The 17695-nt window shown below is 37.7% G+C and overlaps 1 protein-coding gene and 1 long non-coding RNA gene across 7 annotated transcripts in view; one reads left to right on the top strand and one right to left on the bottom strand.

Annotated features, from left to right (window-relative positions):
• ARHGAP24 (Rho GTPase activating protein 24) overlaps positions 1 to 17695 on the top strand; it is a 701900-nt gene that overhangs the window by 631319 nt on the left and 52886 nt on the right. For 5 of the 6 annotated variants that reach the window (XM_074323892.2, XM_019731289.3, XM_019731291.3 and 2 more), the window contains one exon: positions 4185 to 4307. In XM_074323892.2, the coding sequence (XP_074179993.2) occupies positions 4185 to 4307 (123 nt within the window). Of the gene's footprint in view, positions 1 to 4184; positions 4308 to 10426; positions 11010 to 17695 lie in introns of those variants that run through there. The other variant, XM_019731290.3, reaches the window with a different exon arrangement.
• LOC141569701 (uncharacterized) lies at positions 10378 to 16636 on the bottom strand. The gene is made up of 3 exons (XR_012493467.2): positions 16167 to 16636; positions 10741 to 10799; positions 10378 to 10516 (listed from the first exon to the last, which is right to left on the bottom strand). It is a non-coding gene; the product is annotated as an uncharacterized LOC141569701 (long non-coding RNA).

Genomic DNA, 17695 nt, shown 5'->3' on the forward strand with positions numbered 1-17695 from the left:
GTAATTATTCATTATGACTAATGGATATTTGTATTTCTTCTTAATTAACTGTGCACTTACTTTAATGTAGATTTTCTTTAGCCTGCCTTTTAATTTTAGGTTAAACTTTTTCTTAGTCTATTAAATTCATTAAACTTTTCTTAATCTATTTTTAATTTTTGCAAAAGTTAAACGTGTCAGGTATTTATTTTAATTCAAAGAATATATTTTATTTCTGGCAAAGAAAAATTTATATCAAATGCAATTATACAGATGATCCCAATGAAATGTGCACATACTTTCAATTATATATAAACCAGTGAAATTGAATAATGTGACCTACTCAGTTAACTTATAATTACAAATGCTTGAAGTATTAACACTAGCACCAAAACATTGCTACCAACCCAAGTTAATGTCTGAAAGATGTATATAATTTACTACTACACGGTGTCTTTAAAATTATGCAAATCCACTATCATATAAAGCAATATTAAAAATAAAAATAAAACTGCATATGAGTAGATATTTATGTTAAAGCAGACCTTAAGAATGGGGAATGTATACTGGCTATAATAGAGCATACAAATACACATATACATACCTATATATGTGTGTGTGTGTGTATGTGTGTATGAGCGTATATACAAAGATCAGACAATTAAATTCGTGAGCTCATCCTAGAAAAAGTGCTACATACATCATCATTGCTGAATATCACTACGGTCACCTTGGAAATACTCCCCTTGGGAAGCTATGCACCAACTCCAGTGCCTAGTCCACTCTTCAAAGCAACTTTGGAACTCTTTTTCTGAAATGGCCATCAGGGCTGTCATTGTATTACCCTTGATGTCCTGAATGTCATGAAAATGTCTTCCTTTCAATATTTCTTTTACCTTTAGGTAAAGAAAGAAGTCATTGGGGCTGGATCAGGTGAGGGAGGGTGTTCCAATACAGTTATTTGTTTACTGGCTAAAAACTCCCTCACAGACAGTGTCATGTGAGCTGGTGCATTGTTGTGATGCAAGACCCATGAATTGTTGGTGAAAAGTTCAGGTCTTCTGACTTTTTCACACAGCCTTTTCAGCACTTTCAAATAATAAACTTCATTAACTGTTTGTCCAGTTGGTATAAATTCATAATGAATAATTTCTCTGATATCAGAAAAGGTTAGCAATATTGTTGCAACAAGTTCGCGAACTTAATTGTAAGATTCGTGCGCGCTAGTGTGTGTGTGTGTGTGTGTGTGTGTGTGTGTGTGTGTGTACGTACTGAAGATGACTATGACATCTGGAGTGATAATTAAATCTCCAGACTGCTTTTTAAAATTTCACATTTTGTAAGAATTTTAGATTCACAATGGTTAAATGGAGTATTACTCCCTATAAAGGATTAACAGAGTGAAACTTGACAACATAGTTGAAAGTCAATATTGAGTTTATTCATTTATTAAATTATACATTTAATATGTTACTTTTGAGACCTTTCAATTGCAAGTCACAGTGCCACTACCAGTGTTATGGATTAGAATAGTTGGCATCTTCAGTTGGAAATCACATATTTTCGTACAGAGAATACCTTGTTTATATGTGTATAAATGTGTCCAGTTGTTTTAATTACATTCTCACGGGACTCATAGAAAACGTTTTTATAAATCTCCCCCCCCGCCCCCTTATTAATATTCTAGGAACCAAGTTTATATCCATGGGTGAAATTCACAGACTGTATTTCATGTATGTTACTGGCAGTCTAAATGAGATTCAGGGTCAGCACCATTGGCAGAGATAGAGAATCACATGAAAAGTCAGGGGATGATGGCTAGTTGTGTTTATCATTCTCCTTTTTTCCCAGCTTTCAGGCAGAAACGCAGTCTCAGGGCTGTCACTTACTCTCATTACCAGGACTGTTTCTGCCTGGGCTGGGAATGACACAGCAGGATATTGCTGCCTGAATTCCTAAGCATCCTTCAGGCAAAGACAATAATTAAAATATTCTGACTTCAAATAGCAATTTTTGGGGCCCAGTGCTGTAGTATAAATGGATCAGAATACAGACTAAACTTTTAGTACTCTGCCATGTCAAAGGAAGCATCTTTTTGTTTTTGTCTTTCAGTGTTTTTTCTGCCGGTTATATACATACAACCATACATATGCATATTATGTGGAACATTTGCATGCATTTGTAGTACATAATTTTATTTGCATTGTTATGTATCAAGGAAAGGTAGGCTTTTTAAAAAACATCCCTGCTTATGTGTGCTGTTGATTAATTGTTCCCAAGCACTTACTAGAGATAATACCTCTGAGGTCAAATTAAATGTAATATGTTCTTTTTTGCATTTTTAGAGGTGAGAGGCAGTTAAATGAGACAATTAATATTTACAGAATTTCTCTTTTAGCCTCACACAGTAGTTTTACTTTCTTTATTGTGTTTAATTCTCACAAAAATTTATTATATAGAGATTATTTTTTCTAAAGCATGATTAAGGTCAATGAATTTCCATAAACTATGTAATTTCCCAGAAGGCAAACAGCTAGTATAGGATAGAACTGAGATTTTGATGGGGTTTTCTCTGGTTCCTGAACCTATGTTTTTTCAGACACAAGTTGCTTAAAATGATGATTGACCTAGCATATCTACAGGTCTAGGACGGTCATTGTTTCTCTAATAGTGAGATGTTGTCTAATATATGAGAAGGCTAGTCTTGTTTATTACAGAGATTTGTAGACATTAGGAAACCTATTTGATAGGTTCCCTCGGCCCCTTCTCTGTTTCCCATCCAGTGGTATTAAAATATAAACCATCAATCTGGTGGTTTCTCTGGTTGGCTTAAGGTGATTTCACTTCTGCAACCTTTTACTAGTTCTATAAATATACGTCAGTGGTAGAATAGTTGTGTTTCTCCACTTATGGCATTTGTATAGAATTCAGAGGTCACAAACTCAAATGCCTATAGCTTTCAGAGCTATGTGTGAAATGGACTGGATGTAAAAGAAAAGGCAGAGACGGGGCCTGTTGTAAACTGGAGCCTGCAAGCTCCTCAGAAAGGTATTTAGATCCACTTTAAAATAAACAAACAACTATCTTAAGTGACAACGTACTTGGATATGAATTAATTCAACCCAAGTTTGCATGTTTTACACTTAGTGAAAATTAAATGTTAGATTATTTGAGCACCTTAGAAGTTCATATAACATTAAAATATTATCAGAATTCAGCTAAATACTTAATGTTCCATTTCTTTAATCATTCCCTCTGAGAGCAACACTAATTATTTTCAAAGACAGTGCAGCAGTGCAATCACTGATATTTGTCTTCAGAAATACTCCTTTCAGCATAAAATAGTGGTCAGGAAAACTATGCCTCAAGACTTCTTTCAAGGTCATGTAGGGTTATCCCTGTCTCATAAATGAGAAAATTAAGTCACCGGGTAAACTTAATGTGCTAGGAAAATTTTCAAGTTAATTCAATCACATGCATCAGAATTTCAGCACTTCAAAATTGATACCGAAGATTATCAAGGTTTTCTCGGAGGCATAAAAATAAGAGAAACCATCACCCTTTGGCATGGAGGCACCATGCTGGTTTCCTAAAGCTCACTCTTCAGTGTGAAAGCCATCTGGAGGGTTGATTTGGCCTCGTGACTGGTCAACCTTGTGTCTTCTTCTCTCCTCTTTGCCCTCCAGATATGGGGAAAGAGGCTTCCCTTCCAGGGCAGAGTGACAGAGGCGAACCTCTGGGTCAAAAGTTTTTCATGTGGTTTGTTCCCTTTCCTAGAACTCCCCAACTCACCCATGATGTCCTAGTGGCCTCGCCGTATGTGTGCTAAGCAACACTTTCTTCAGACAGAAACCCAGGCTCTGTGGACCACTTTTTCATCTTTCATTTTGCTTTTGCTGTTTCTCCCTATTCAGCAGTGCAGTTGTGAATACATTGGATTCTGAGTTAATGCAGGCCTATGGGTTGTTGCTAGGACAAAAAGGCAGGCGTTATTTGGGCAATGATTATTTATTTTCCTGCCTTTACCTGGAAACATAAGAACTTTGCCTTTTTAAGTAGATTATTTTTCCCTATGCTGAAACTATGGTAAATATTTCCAATTCGTTGGGTAGAACCTAGTGCTGGCTGTCAGGGACGCCCTAGAAGGCTGCTGATGCATAGTCTCCAGCTGAGCACACAACTCTTGTGTTACTATCTTCTTACAGGAGGCGATCGAGATCGGATGACAGCGAATCATGAGAGCTACCTCCTTATGGCGAGCACCCAGAATGATATGGAAGACTGGGTGAAGTCCATCCGCCGAGTCATATGGGGACCTTTTGGAGGAGGTGAGTATGTTTTTAAATCATGGAAAAACAGAAAGGTAGTCCAAACCTGTTCATCCTTTCCCCCAGTTAATGTTACTATCAGTTCCTATTTTCAAAGGGATGAATGTTAAAATAAATAGTAAACTATTTCACATTATGGTTAGACACATATCTAAATAACTCCTGGAAGTTTCATTTAGGTTAAATATCATTGATAACCAACCTTCTGCCATAAATATCTTGAATTATAATCAGGGATTATATTTTTCTTTTATTTTTGGATTTTTCCATTTCACTAACAATACATAGTTATGAGACTGATACCATAAATGTAAATTAGTTAAGAGAATGTAGATATGGGTCAAAAAATGGACTCGTAGCTTTTGAAGAGATGTTCAGATGCCCAGTCCCCAGATGCTCAATGATATATCAAAGAGGAATGGGAACACTTTGAATGAAAACCTGATAATTATTGGAATAAAAAAAATGCTTTGCGATGAGGCAAGTGCTTGTGGATTTGATAATAAGTTTGTAAAAATATCTGAGTTAATACAGTGTTGAGAATGCACTGAATGGTGCTATGAATAGAACTAAAATCAAGAAGAAAGGGTTAAAGGTGAGATCTTTGTCTATCAAGGGATATAAAATAGAATGATATATTCAGAAAAGATATTTATAGTAAAAATTCACTAAATGGAACCAAAAAAAAATAAGAACCCCAAAATATTCATCTATAACCAACATGTATTTCCAAAAATGTAAAAGACTAATTATTTTATATTGATGTAGTTAAAATAAATTCCATTATTTAGTAAAGCAACTACAATTTCCATATTTATTTTATATTCTCTTTTGTGTATTGTCAGCACCCTGAACCACTTTACATTTTAGAAGAACTTCAGTTCTTTTTAGTTTAAAAAGTTGAAAAGTCAGGTTAAAGTTAAAATAGTAAAGATTCATTGAAGACATGTTGATATTTTGCCAGATTAATGAAACATATCTGCAGATTGTTTTTTAGCAGTATCTTCTGTTGGAGAATAACCAGGGTGACAATTCATCCAGTTTGCCTGGTAACGGGCTAGTTTACAACTGTTGTCTCTGGCTAATGATTGATATTGCTACCTTTTACTCTCACAGTGTTTTCGTTTGGGTGACAACTGATATGGTCACCCTATATATATACAAAATGGCTAGTAAGCGAAGAGGCCCATGGGGCTGAGATCCCCACCCCAGTGCCTTAGCAAGGGAAGGGATCTCCCACATGACTATTTATGAGGGGCACATATTTAACTGCTAGAGGTTTGCTGGTACCTCCAAGGGCCACAGACTTGTGGGGTACCTAAGGATGTGTCTTTTCAAAGATCCTGTTGTTTCTGAAGACCTTCTGAAAACACAGAGGGACCTCTGTTATCAGATTTCTGCGGATCCTTAGTTCAGGAGAATCCTTAATACCTACCAAAGGGGATATTTTTGGGGAGGGATTGTTTCTGGCAAGTGTGCTATTCTCTCCCTTTCCTCTTTTTCCCTCTGTCCTTTATTCAAGAAAAATGAATGGGATTCAGCAAGCTTCACCAAATCACTGGCCTCGGCAGGTTCTGTCAGCCCAGGAGTATCAGAAATGATTCCAGTGGGACTGGACAAGAGCTGTACACGAGTCTTCAAATTTATGAACGTGGAAGGGATCGATACCCTAGTATTATAGTAGTTGATCAGTTTATATACTTTATCCTGTGGAATATGCTTCCAGGATTTTGCAAATGCTTGATTCACTTTTACTTTTAAAAAGATACATTTTAGCAGAGAGCCCTTACAATAGAAGCAATGCTTCAAACAATAAATCTTTTCCTGCCCTCTTTGCTTAATTGAAGACTGTTATGAGATTGCAAGGCAAGCTTTTAAAGCACTTATCTAATTTGTAAGAAATCCTTTGTGATTCATCTGAACATCAGAATTTTCTACAGTTAATACAGAATATAGAACCAAGCTAAATATTTACACTGATGGAAGGTTGCAGCTGTCACCCATAATCATGGGTCTCAATTGATTGCATTAATTTAGCCCCCCTCTGTCCACTGACTGAATTTTAAAGAAATATTATAAATTTGAGTTTCAAACAAAAAGTATATATGACTGAAAACCCTTTTATTTATCTTATATATTGGGATTTCACTTAACATTTCATTGAAAATACGTTTTCCAATGATTAAGAATATTTTTAAACGACTATTTTAGTTGAACCCCACATTTTATGGATTAGGTCATTCAGACCCAGGGAGGAGGAATAATTTGCCAAGCGTCACACTGGGTGACAGAGCTGAGAAGAAAACTCAGGTCTTCTCACTTGTGAGCTTCCTCCTGTTTTTTAGCACAATAGTGTGATCTATTACTTCTACTGTGGAGTAAAAAACCCACAATTACAAGTCCGTGCCTTTATGATAGTATATTCTTCATTATGTGGAAAACAAGTTTTTTTGTAAGTGTGATAATTGGAATGAATATAGGTTTTCAAATCCTTCAAAAATATCTGAATTGACACCATCAAGAGAATGAAAAGACTACCCACAGAATGGGAGGAAATATTTGCAAATCATATATCTGATAATAGTCTTGTATCCAGAATATATAATGAACTCTCACAACTGAATAATAAAGACAAATAAAATTTTTGACCCAATTGACTCAATTAAAAATGGGCAAAGAATCTGAATGAACATTTCTCCAAGGAAAGTATACAAATGGCCAATAAGCACATGAAAAGATGCTTAGTCCAAAGGTGGTAGAGAGTTTTAGTCATCAGGGAACTGCAAATCAGAACCACAATGAGATACCACTTCATACCCATTAGGATTGCTAGAATCAAAAAGTCCAATAATAACAAATATTAGTGAGGATGTGTAGAAATTGAAGCCCTCTGCACTGCTGATAGACATGCAAAATGGTTCAACTGCTTTGGAAAACAGTCTATCAATTCATCGAATGATTACACGTAGTTACAATAGGGCCCAACGGTTTCACTCCAAGGTATATACCCAAGAGAAATGAAAACATATATCCACACAGAAACTTGTGCATAAATATTTATAGGAGCATTATTCCTAATAGACGAAAAGTGAAAACACACAAATGTCTATCAGCAGACAAATGGATAATCAGAGTATGGTATATCCATGGAATGGATCAGCCGGAAAAAAAAAAAAAAAAAAGAATGAGGTACTGACAAATGCTATAACATGAATGAACCTTGAAAATATTATGATGCTCACTGAAAGAAGCCAGTCACAAAAATCCACATATCATATGGTTCCATTTATAATAACTACAGAACTGGAAATACTATAAAGACAGAAAGTAGATTAGTGGTTGCTTAGGGCTGAAATGATGGGAGAGCCAAAAATATGGGATCTCTTTTTGAGGTAATGACATTTTCCAAAATTAACTGTGATGATGGTTTCATACATTTGTGATGGTATACTGAAAACCATATAACTGTATGCTTTAAATGGGAAAATCTATGATATGTGAATTATATCTCAATAAAGCTCTTTAAAAAAAAATTCCTGAATTGCCATAAATACTTTTCATAAGAGAATACATCCCTCCCCCCATCGTTGTTATGGAACCTATGACTCTATTTATCCTAAATAAAGAGCTCTTGGCTTCCAACCTCCTTCCCACAGCTCAAAGATTGTTCTCATCCTTAATTAAATGGCATCTGTAAAGACATTTGGAAGACATATCTCCCTAATTTATCAATTTCTGTATACCACCTTTGGATACATTTTAAATGTTCTGTTACAGAGAGGGCATTTCATTGTATTGTGATTTCACTACCTGTGTTTTTAAAAAGTTTAAGTTTTTCATGAGGCACCTAAGCTTCTCTTTGTTCAGGTTGCAGACACATGCGAAATATTCCCTCTTACCATTCCAATAAATATTTGATTAAAATATAGAAGAAACCCGAGGATGTTGCCTAGATTTTCAATCTCTTAGAAATTAAAAACTGTTAAGTGAACATCATAAAATGTAGAGCTTTGGAATTACAGGCCTTTATTTTTTATTAAATAAGGGACACTCACAACAAATATTCAGATGGAGGAAAGGGACCAACGGAGATGTGTCAAGTACACCTCCCCTCTTAACAACCTGGCCAGATAACAAAGTTCAGTATTGAATCTAGATACCTAAACTTTGTGTTATCTGCTGAAAACCACCGATTACTGTTGCTTCCCTATTAACAATGCTGAGAGGCACGTCATTTCTGCCTGCAAGTCAAAGCCAAAAGTTGGTATGTCAAAATTTTTATTTAGCTTTGGAAAAGTTTAGGGTTTTGTTTTAGTTTTGTTTATTTTGGATTTCTTTACACTGCGTTTTGAAGCAATGTATATAGAAGTTTCTAGCCCAGGATCTGGGGAAAGTGAGAATCCATTAATTATTCATTAGATCTGAATGGTTAGCCTAACTTCAGCTACCCATAAAATCAGGTTCTTCCTGTACATTTCTGTCTCCTTATGAAACGAGTTGAGTCAGAGACCCATCAGCGCAATAAAAATACTGAATGCAAATAATCCTCATAATGAATAATTGGCGTAATGAATACGTGGGCAAGCAGGGGTTGGTTAACAGGCACTGTGGTCTTGCCTCTGACACAGCCTATCCTGTTTGATCTAGGAAGTGACCCCTTACCTTTCGTTTCCTCACTTGGGAAATAAGCAAATTGTACAAAACTGTTTTAACTAAGATTCATTCTAGCTCCAGTTCTGCAGCTCCCTGCGTTCCCTTCTTCCCAAGGGGCAAGGTGTCCCCCAACCCAGCACTGCCAATGACTTGTAGGACTGAGTTATACTTCACAGTTTCTTCTTTTCCTAGCTGCATGCTGTGACACGGAAGCTAAAAACAATGTTTGAACCGAAGGGCAGAAATAACTAAGAATGATCCCTTCAGTGTCAAAATGTTACCTATCTGGGCATGCTAGTCAGAGTAATGATGTTTCGAAAGGGAGTAGCTTTGAAGTACTCCTCACAGTTTTGGAAGGCTCCTGCTGAATGGCCAGGAGGGAACGCAGAGGCCTCAGGGGTCAATTGGGGTTGAAGCCCTGGCATTCCAAATCTGCTCAAGGAAGAGCCGGTGGGTGAATGATTAACCCAGTGAGTCAACTGCTTAGTGAGTGGGACTGAGGCTTGGTGGACATGGGGCTGTGGTGCAGACGGTGCATGCAAGGGTAGGGGAGAAAGTTGAAAACAGGGTTAGTTTTCAAACCATAACCAGCGAAATATAGATATGATAAATATAAATATACACATAGACAGGTGGAGTTGATTTGTTTTGTGGTTATACCTTCGGATTCTTTGTTACTAGATTTAGAATATTTTCCTATTTCACAGACATACACATATACGGATACACACATATATGTTTTCATGCTATGCACATTTAAATCAGCTCCCACAAATAGATTCAACTGCAAAGTATGTTTTAAAATATCTTGCATAGCAAGAAAATAAATGCAGGAAGGAGGGGGCAAAAAGTGTGCCCTTTCGTGGGGTGGTTTGGTGCTGTTGGATTTCTGGAAGGACTGAAGCAGCCAGCTGTAAAGGTGCGGCACAGCCAAGAGCCAGGAAGTCAACTCAAAGTCAGAGGAAGAAGAAAGGGGTTCACACTGCCGCCTGGCACCTCCCTCCTCCCTTCATACTGTTGTGACTGCACCTGCTGCATGTGACCAGCGGGCACTGAAGGCAGCGCAGCCACAGCAGTGGTGACAAGGCAGCTGCAGCCCTGCCAGCTCCCGCCCAGCTCTCATTGAGAAAAGGGAACCGGAGCAGGAGGAGGGGGAGACAAGCTCCCTGCACAGCTGCCTCCTCCACGGATCCAAGGAGTCTCCTGGAACGGGCACTCGACTGTTCTGACGTGGCGATTTCCTCACGGGAGCCCCGAGAGTTTGAAGACAGAAGAGAAAAGGGAGAAGCCTGCAGAGAGCATCAAAGGATGAGGAGTGCTATGGAAAGAACAGGGGAGCCCTTTGAAAAGAATCTATCATGCACTGAAATGCTTTCTGGAGAAGGTGCCATTATTTGCCTCCCCTTTTTGCTCAGATGAAAGGAGCCTGCAAGGACAGTCCTGAAGTATTCCTCAGGGGCCTTTTTGTCATTGTTCCTCTTTCCCTTTGCACACGGCTGTTTGCTGACCTTTCCAGAGGAATCTCAGTCCCCCCAGTTCCAGCTGAGAAGACAGTTCTGAAAAAAAAAAAAAAAAATTAGAAAAAAACCCATAATTCCTGCTGTTTGAATGGGAGGTGCAGCCTCCTTGCTGTGGTTCTATTTGCTGTGACATTTTGGAATGTCTGCAGAAACTTAAAACAACCTTAAAATCTCCCTGGATTAGGCAAGAAGAAAGGAAGTTCTTTCTGCCCTCTCCCCCTCCCCCCAAAAAAAGAAGTAAATGAGAAGTGGTAACTTACCCTTGATCCAGGACTTGGATGATAAAAAACCTTCGAGTTCTAGAATCAGCACTTCAAACCTAACAAATAAACATGAGAAGGAGTGGCTGTGGGGTATCCTGCAGAGGCAGGCTTTAAAGGAAGCCTGAACCGGGTTCAGGACTTCCGGGCCTGTATGATGCCTGAAGACCGAAATACTGGGGGGCGCCCCTCAGGTGCCTTAGCATCAACTCCCTTCATTCCTAAAACTACATACAGAAGAATCAAACGATGTTTTAGTTTTCGGAAAGGTAGGTAGATGATATGTTAATGTCCTTTTAAAACTATACATACATCCTCTGATGCTTTAAGATCAGTTTATGCTCAGATAAAATGGAGTTTGGAAACCAAGAGCTTAGAAGTGTACAACAGTGATTTATGTGTATCTTTGCTTGTCTATGATGATTTTTCAAGGTTCGTATCGATCTGTTTATTACTGTCTTGAATAGGCTGTGTAGGTGGGGCTTAAAGAATGGTGGTCTTGTAGGGATCACCTTGACCTATGGAGAAGTTAGCAAGCTGGGCTGACCATCCTGAAAAGGAGGGGCCAAGGCTACCCTGGGCTGTTCCCAGACCCAAATCAATCAGCCTTTCTGTTACGCATTGAAACGGGTCCCTCTCAAATCCCTGTTCTGTGCTCCCATCATATGGGTTTGGTTCTGGCTGCCTTCGCTTGCCTCACCTCTCCTGCTGAGAAAATTATATCAGGTTATTTGTAATGACCATTTTCAAGAGGTTTTCAACCATGTTAATTACCACTGATTAGAAATAAAAGTCACCTTGACTTTCCAAATAGATGGCATTGGGAGAGGCCAAAAATATGAACTAGCAGGAACAGGAGTGGGGAAATATAATAATTTATGATCAATAAAAGAAACTAAGATATTTCTTAATTAATTTATGTAGGGAAAGTTACAGCATTTGTATAGCATTTGACAATGTTTTTAGAAAATGTTTATATCAAAATATTTTTTACTTTGCTTTCAAATGTGAATAACTAAATGGAATAATTGTCTAAATTGGAACTAGGTAATTATAATTTTAATGTCATGTACAGAAAGCTAATTTAATCAGGAGCTGATCTGAGTAACGTCTAAGGTTGTTCCTTCCTTTTTTTCTTTCATCAGCCATCTATTAATTAACCCTCTTTACTTAGTAACCAACAAAAAAAAAATGAGAAGGAAACAAAATAAGAAAAACCATATATAAAAAGCAAAATATGTTAGTGGGAACTTTCTTAAACTAAACCTTGTTCCTGCTGAGTCTTTCTCTTTGAGCAGCTAAGATCTGGCTATGATCATTAGCATATAATATCAGCAAGGAATTCAGGTGTTAATTTATATTCCTCCCTCATCCACAAAGATAATTAAATGTGCACGTCTCATATTTTATAGATCTATTGAGATTTCAGAGCAGGGTTAGCGAGCACAGAACAGGGTTCCTGTAAGAGTGCATTATTCATAGAGAAACTGACAATGATACAAATTGAAAAGTCAAGTGACTAATTGCTTAAAGGACGTTGCCTCTTCTAGTTTCCCCGGCCCTCAGCAACTAAATCGGGTTTATCCAAACACTGGAGAAGGCCTACATTTCCGGGTTATTGCTGTCATTTCTAATTAGAGATGTTCTGGGGACCATTAATATATCTTTGAAGCATAGGGCAAGGCCTTTTTAACCTTTTCCACCTTCTCGCTTTCAATAGTGGAGTATAGCACATCTGCAAGAATCCCAGCTAACACTGCTGTTCATTCTTCTCTCTTCCCTTTCTTCTTAAATACTAATGAAAGAAGGCCGTTTCTGCAAAGAAAAGTCCCATGGGCTGGCAAATGGCAATAACAGAAATAGGGAATAGCTTCCATCTATCATCTCCTATGGGCTATTTTTCAGGGATAGTCCTTTCCTCTGCAAAGTTGCAGTAATCTGAGGATTGTTCAGCATTTGAATCAAGGATTAACAGATTTTTAATTTACAAAGTTGTATTCTGGTTTCTGTCAGAACCATAAAGGAGAGAAAGGTGCAGGAAGCATTCAGCTGTTGTTAAGTTTCCTTTTCCTTTCTCTGGAGCCAGGGCATACCAGCCTTTCAGTTAACTGGCTGCAGGACCACACTTCCACAGTGGGGCTCTGGGAGGAAAGGGGCTGCAGTGTTGTTTCGTGCTGCACTAGTCATTCAGGTCAGAGGCAGCATGAAGCACAGGGGGTTTACATCTTTAAGGTCTGGCACTGAAAAGAATGAACTTTTCTTTTAATGCTGTGTTCCCAAACCGTGCCACCTTAATAGGAGAATGTTCTTTTGTGCTTTGTTTAATCTCTTGGGTGCTCAAGTAGTTCCAGAAGTGGACCCGGGTTTCTGAGTTCCTCTCCCAAGCCTGTTAAAGAGCATCGGCTTAAGTCATTTCACTGAAAGCAAACAGGAGAGGGCAGGAATCATGGAAAAGTGCCCAGAAATGAAAAGTGGTGACGTGTCTGCTTTTCCTGATCCATATTTAAAGCATATATTTTTTTTTACTGTTGTCAAGGGTAGGCTTACGGAAGAGACTCACCGCTTTAGAAATGCCCTCCAAATGAAGGGTGGCACTGAGTTCGTTTGCAGAAGCCTGGCAGTGTTGGAGCTTGCATGCTGTGTAAACTGTAACTAACTTCACAGGGTTCCTTTCTCTTCCAGACCTCTTCTGTCCTTCACTCACCTTTTCTTCTCGCTCTCTCTCTTTGTTTCAGTACTAATAAAGGTCACTGAAAATGTTTTCTCAATGGTTTTAAAAATCTAGAAACTAAGAAACATCTATTAGGCAGAAAGTGGGGGACTGGTGGTGCTTTGTATTTATGTTCTAGTGAGATAAGGGTTACGATGTATTTTTTACTCTTTTGATTTTAAAACTATAAATTTTATTTGCCTCTATAAGACTACATGAAGCACAACCAATCTTTTGAATATCTGGGGGTACAAAACACTTTTGGTCCTGAATGTTAGTGCTAATTTCTAGATATTGTGATCACAGGACAAACAAGTAATTTTTTTAAAACTAAATTTATTGGGGTAACAATGGTTAGTGAAATTACATAGGTTTCAAGTATACAATTCTGTAATACATCATCTGTATATCACATTGTGTTAAAGCAGATTTTTAAACCCTAACTTCATCTTTTTTTTCCCCTGAGTTTCCCTCTTCTTGGAGATAAGTCATCATGAACTCTGCAGTACTTTTTTTTCCCTATACCATAACCATTTAGTGGTCATGCAGCATTGCTTCTTCCTTCTTTAAAAACTTCAAACTCCATTTCTAGTCCCATCACCTTAGTTTTCTGTGTCTTTATTGCTTCATGCACACAACTTACTTTCACAGAAAGAGTGTCTCTCAAGGCAGCATCCATCCTCACTGTTTTCCATATCCGATATTCTTCACAAATTCCCACACCACACAATCCGTTTGCCTAATGCGTATTCCTAAACAGTAGTCAGGCAACATTCCACAACTCAAAATTTGTTTGTGTCCCTCCTGCTCCCAAAGGAAGTCCTAACTGTTTCATGTAATTATCAAGGCCTTCTAGCCAATTCCAGCTATGTCCCAGCCTGGCTGACTCTTTCTCCATAAACACATCTCCTACATCACCCTTTGCTTTTGTTCACTGTGTCCGATCTGCTCTGATGCTCTCTCTCCTCTGCTGTCTGTCTGAACTTGACACTTTCTTCAAGGCATTGCTGGAGTCTCATTTCTGTACCCATTATACTCTTTACTCAGTAGCCCTTATATTTCACGCGTGCTGCCAATTGGCCACCTTATCTTTATAGTAAAAAAAGATACGTATTTATTTTTTCCCAAAGGGAAGAATTGCAATAAGTGTGTTCAATCAAGGATTCAAAATTTACTGCAAACTGATGAAATACAGTAGTATTATCTATCTTTTCCTGCTAGTCCATTGGCAATAATGAATTAAAATAAAATGCCTTTATAATATTCGTGGAGAAAACCAACATGTTCTTTAAAGTTTATTGTATGTTGTGCGTGTTGTAATCACATTTATGGAAATTGATTTGTTTAACAGAATGCTACTATCGAAATCCATATAATTTTAAGTGGTGCTATAAATGAAGAGCTCATTAATACATATATCAAAGTTTTATGGAGCATCTACCAAGTGTTTCTGGGGATGAATTCACAGACTCCTTGGGAATAAAGAAACATAAGTAATTACTTACTTTGTGATAAGCACTACATCAAATTATGTATGATATCTGAAGGACCCATGAACAGAAGCCTGGAAAGGCAGTGATTTACTTGAACTACATGAAATCTGATTCAGTCTTTGGAATTCACAAAAAGACATTTTCTGCTATATGAGGGTGATCAGAATGCCTCTGGAAAAAAAAAAAAAAGTGTGAATTGAATTAACCTAACATAGTGAGAAAGGAAGATTTTTAGAATCGTATACAGACCTGCATTTGTACCCCAAATCTGCCACCTTCCAGATGTGTGACTTCAGGTGACCTAGTATCTCTGAATTAGTTTGTAGAAAAAGACCGTCTTGCAGAATGTCTGTGAGTGTTATATAAGAAAATACATGTAAATGATGGCTATAATTACTCTGCTGGCCTAAGACCTAGGCCACTGGGTCACTATGTTCACATTATTATATTTAATTTTTTCCAGGCCTCTATTTTTTTTTTCCCTCCTTCCCCACTCTGACTACAGAAAGAGTCAAGATTCTGCCAACATTCATTGGTTATTATTGATCCTGAACTCCTTGGATTAAGTTTTCTATCATAAAAGATCAGTTGGCTTCTTAGAAAGTGCTGATGACAGACTGAAGTAAGCTTTGGCTATTTTTGTTTCTTAGTTCTGTACTAAATTGGATGTCCTTTATTTTAATTTGTCCATTTACCATGGGTGAATGTTCATTTTTAATTGAAAATTATTATAAGCCTGACCAAGACTTATTCTGTTAGCAGAGTTGCAGTAAGCAAAGAATAAGTAAAAGCAAATTCTTTATATGGCCCAGCATGTGATCTATAGGAAGGGATAAAAGGAACTCTGAAAAATAACTGATAGCAAAGAATTTTAGCAATAACCAAGACGTTTTTAAACTTCTGGATTTTCATCAGCAAACCAAGGACATTTTTTGTTTTCAGGTTTTTATAGAAATCAATGCCACAACCTGAGAACAATTAATGAGTACTATTTTACTTAGGAGTTATTTATTTCCCGTTTTCCCAAAATGAGAAGGTAAAGTACTTTGCTTTAACGAACTCATTCATTCCACAAATGTTTATGAATACTCAATCCTTACTTAGGTATTAAGTCCCAGGGATAGAAGCCACAGAATTTGCCTATATGTCTTAGTCAGTTCAAGTTGCTATAACAAATTGTCATAGAGTGTGTAGCTTACAAACACCAGAAATGTGTTTCTCACAGTTCCGGAGGCTGGAAGTCTGAGATCAGGCCAGCATGATTGGGTTCTGGTGAGAGTCCTCTTCCAGGCTGCTGATGTCGATTTCCTGTTGTGTTCTCAGGACACAAAGAAAAAGAATGAGAGAGCCTTCTGGGGTTCCTTTTATAAACACACTAACCCCATTCATGAGGGCTCTGCCCTCATGACCTAATCACCTCCCAAAGGCCCCACCTCCTAATACCATCATCTTAGGCGTTAGGTTTTCAACATAGGCATTTTGGAGTGATACATTCAGACCGTAGCAGTATGGTAGAATAGAGTGTAAGTCTTGGAGTACTTCAGATCTGGTGCCAATGCCAGTTTACTCCTTGTGTCTGTGGCACCTTGGGAAATTACCTAAACCTCTCTGAAGTTCATAAGGTAGACATATAGTATACAGCTGTTTTTCAATATTATTTATAATAACTAATAAATGTAAAATAATTACCTTATTGTAATAATTGTGAAAGTACAATCCTCTTTTGACTGGTGGGGGACTAGTTCAGTACAGATGGGCATCTGAACAAATAATTCCCTGTTTCCATGAAAATAAGACCTAGCCGGACAATCAGCTCTAATGTGTCTTTTAAAGCAAAAATTAATATAAGACCTGGTCTTATATAAGACCAGGTCTTATATTATAGTAAAATATATTACATTATATTATATTATATTATATTATATTATATTATATTATATTATATTATATTATACCCAGTCTTATATTATAGTAAAATAAGACTGGGTCTTATATTAATTTTTGCTCCAAAAGATGCATTAGAGCTGATGGTCCAGCTAGGTCTTATTTTGGGGGAAACACGGTTACAAAGCAATGTGTTAAGACATCAAAGAAGAAACCAAGCTTCGCATCTGGAGTGGGGGTGAGGGGATGTTAGTAAAGACAATACAGGAGATGATATGAGTTGAATCTTGCAAGATAATTTTCTAGGCTGATTGATGATGGCAGGACCTACCTTCTAGAAAGAGGCCTGAAGACATGAAAAATCCTGCTACATTTAAGAAACAACAAATAATTCAGTATGGAGAGTATGTCGTTTGTGAGGAAGCAGCAGAAATGAGTGCGGATATGGCACCGTGCCTGGCATACGAGTGCTACCTAAGCGTTGTTGATTGAATGGTGGATAAAGAGACAAAGCTCAGATTGTGGAGACTTTGTATATCATGAAAGGGAGTTTGGTTGGCTAGTGGGCACCCTTGGAAGAAATGAAGCAAAAGAATGGCGTAATCCAATTTAAATGTTATGAATATTACTATGGCAGCACTTGTCTGAATTGGGGACTCTTCAAAAAGTCATGTAAGAAATATCAAGGATCTACTGAAGAATTCCTCTCCAAACCCTTACTCCTGGCCCAAGTGCCACCTTCCCTGGCCAAACTCCCAATCCAGCCCCAGGTAAGTCCCACTGAGGTTGGTACCTCCACCCAGCACCAGTATTTTTGGGCCTTGAATGAGTTTATATACTTGCTAGTGTCCCTGGAGGACAAAGATGG

The sequence above is a fragment of the Rhinolophus sinicus genome, chromosome 1, assembly GCF_057876585.1.
Source record: "Rhinolophus sinicus isolate RSI-liver-muscle chromosome 1, RSI-T2T, whole genome shotgun sequence".
NCBI classification, from domain to species: Eukaryota; Metazoa; Chordata; class Mammalia; order Chiroptera; family Rhinolophidae; genus Rhinolophus; species Rhinolophus sinicus.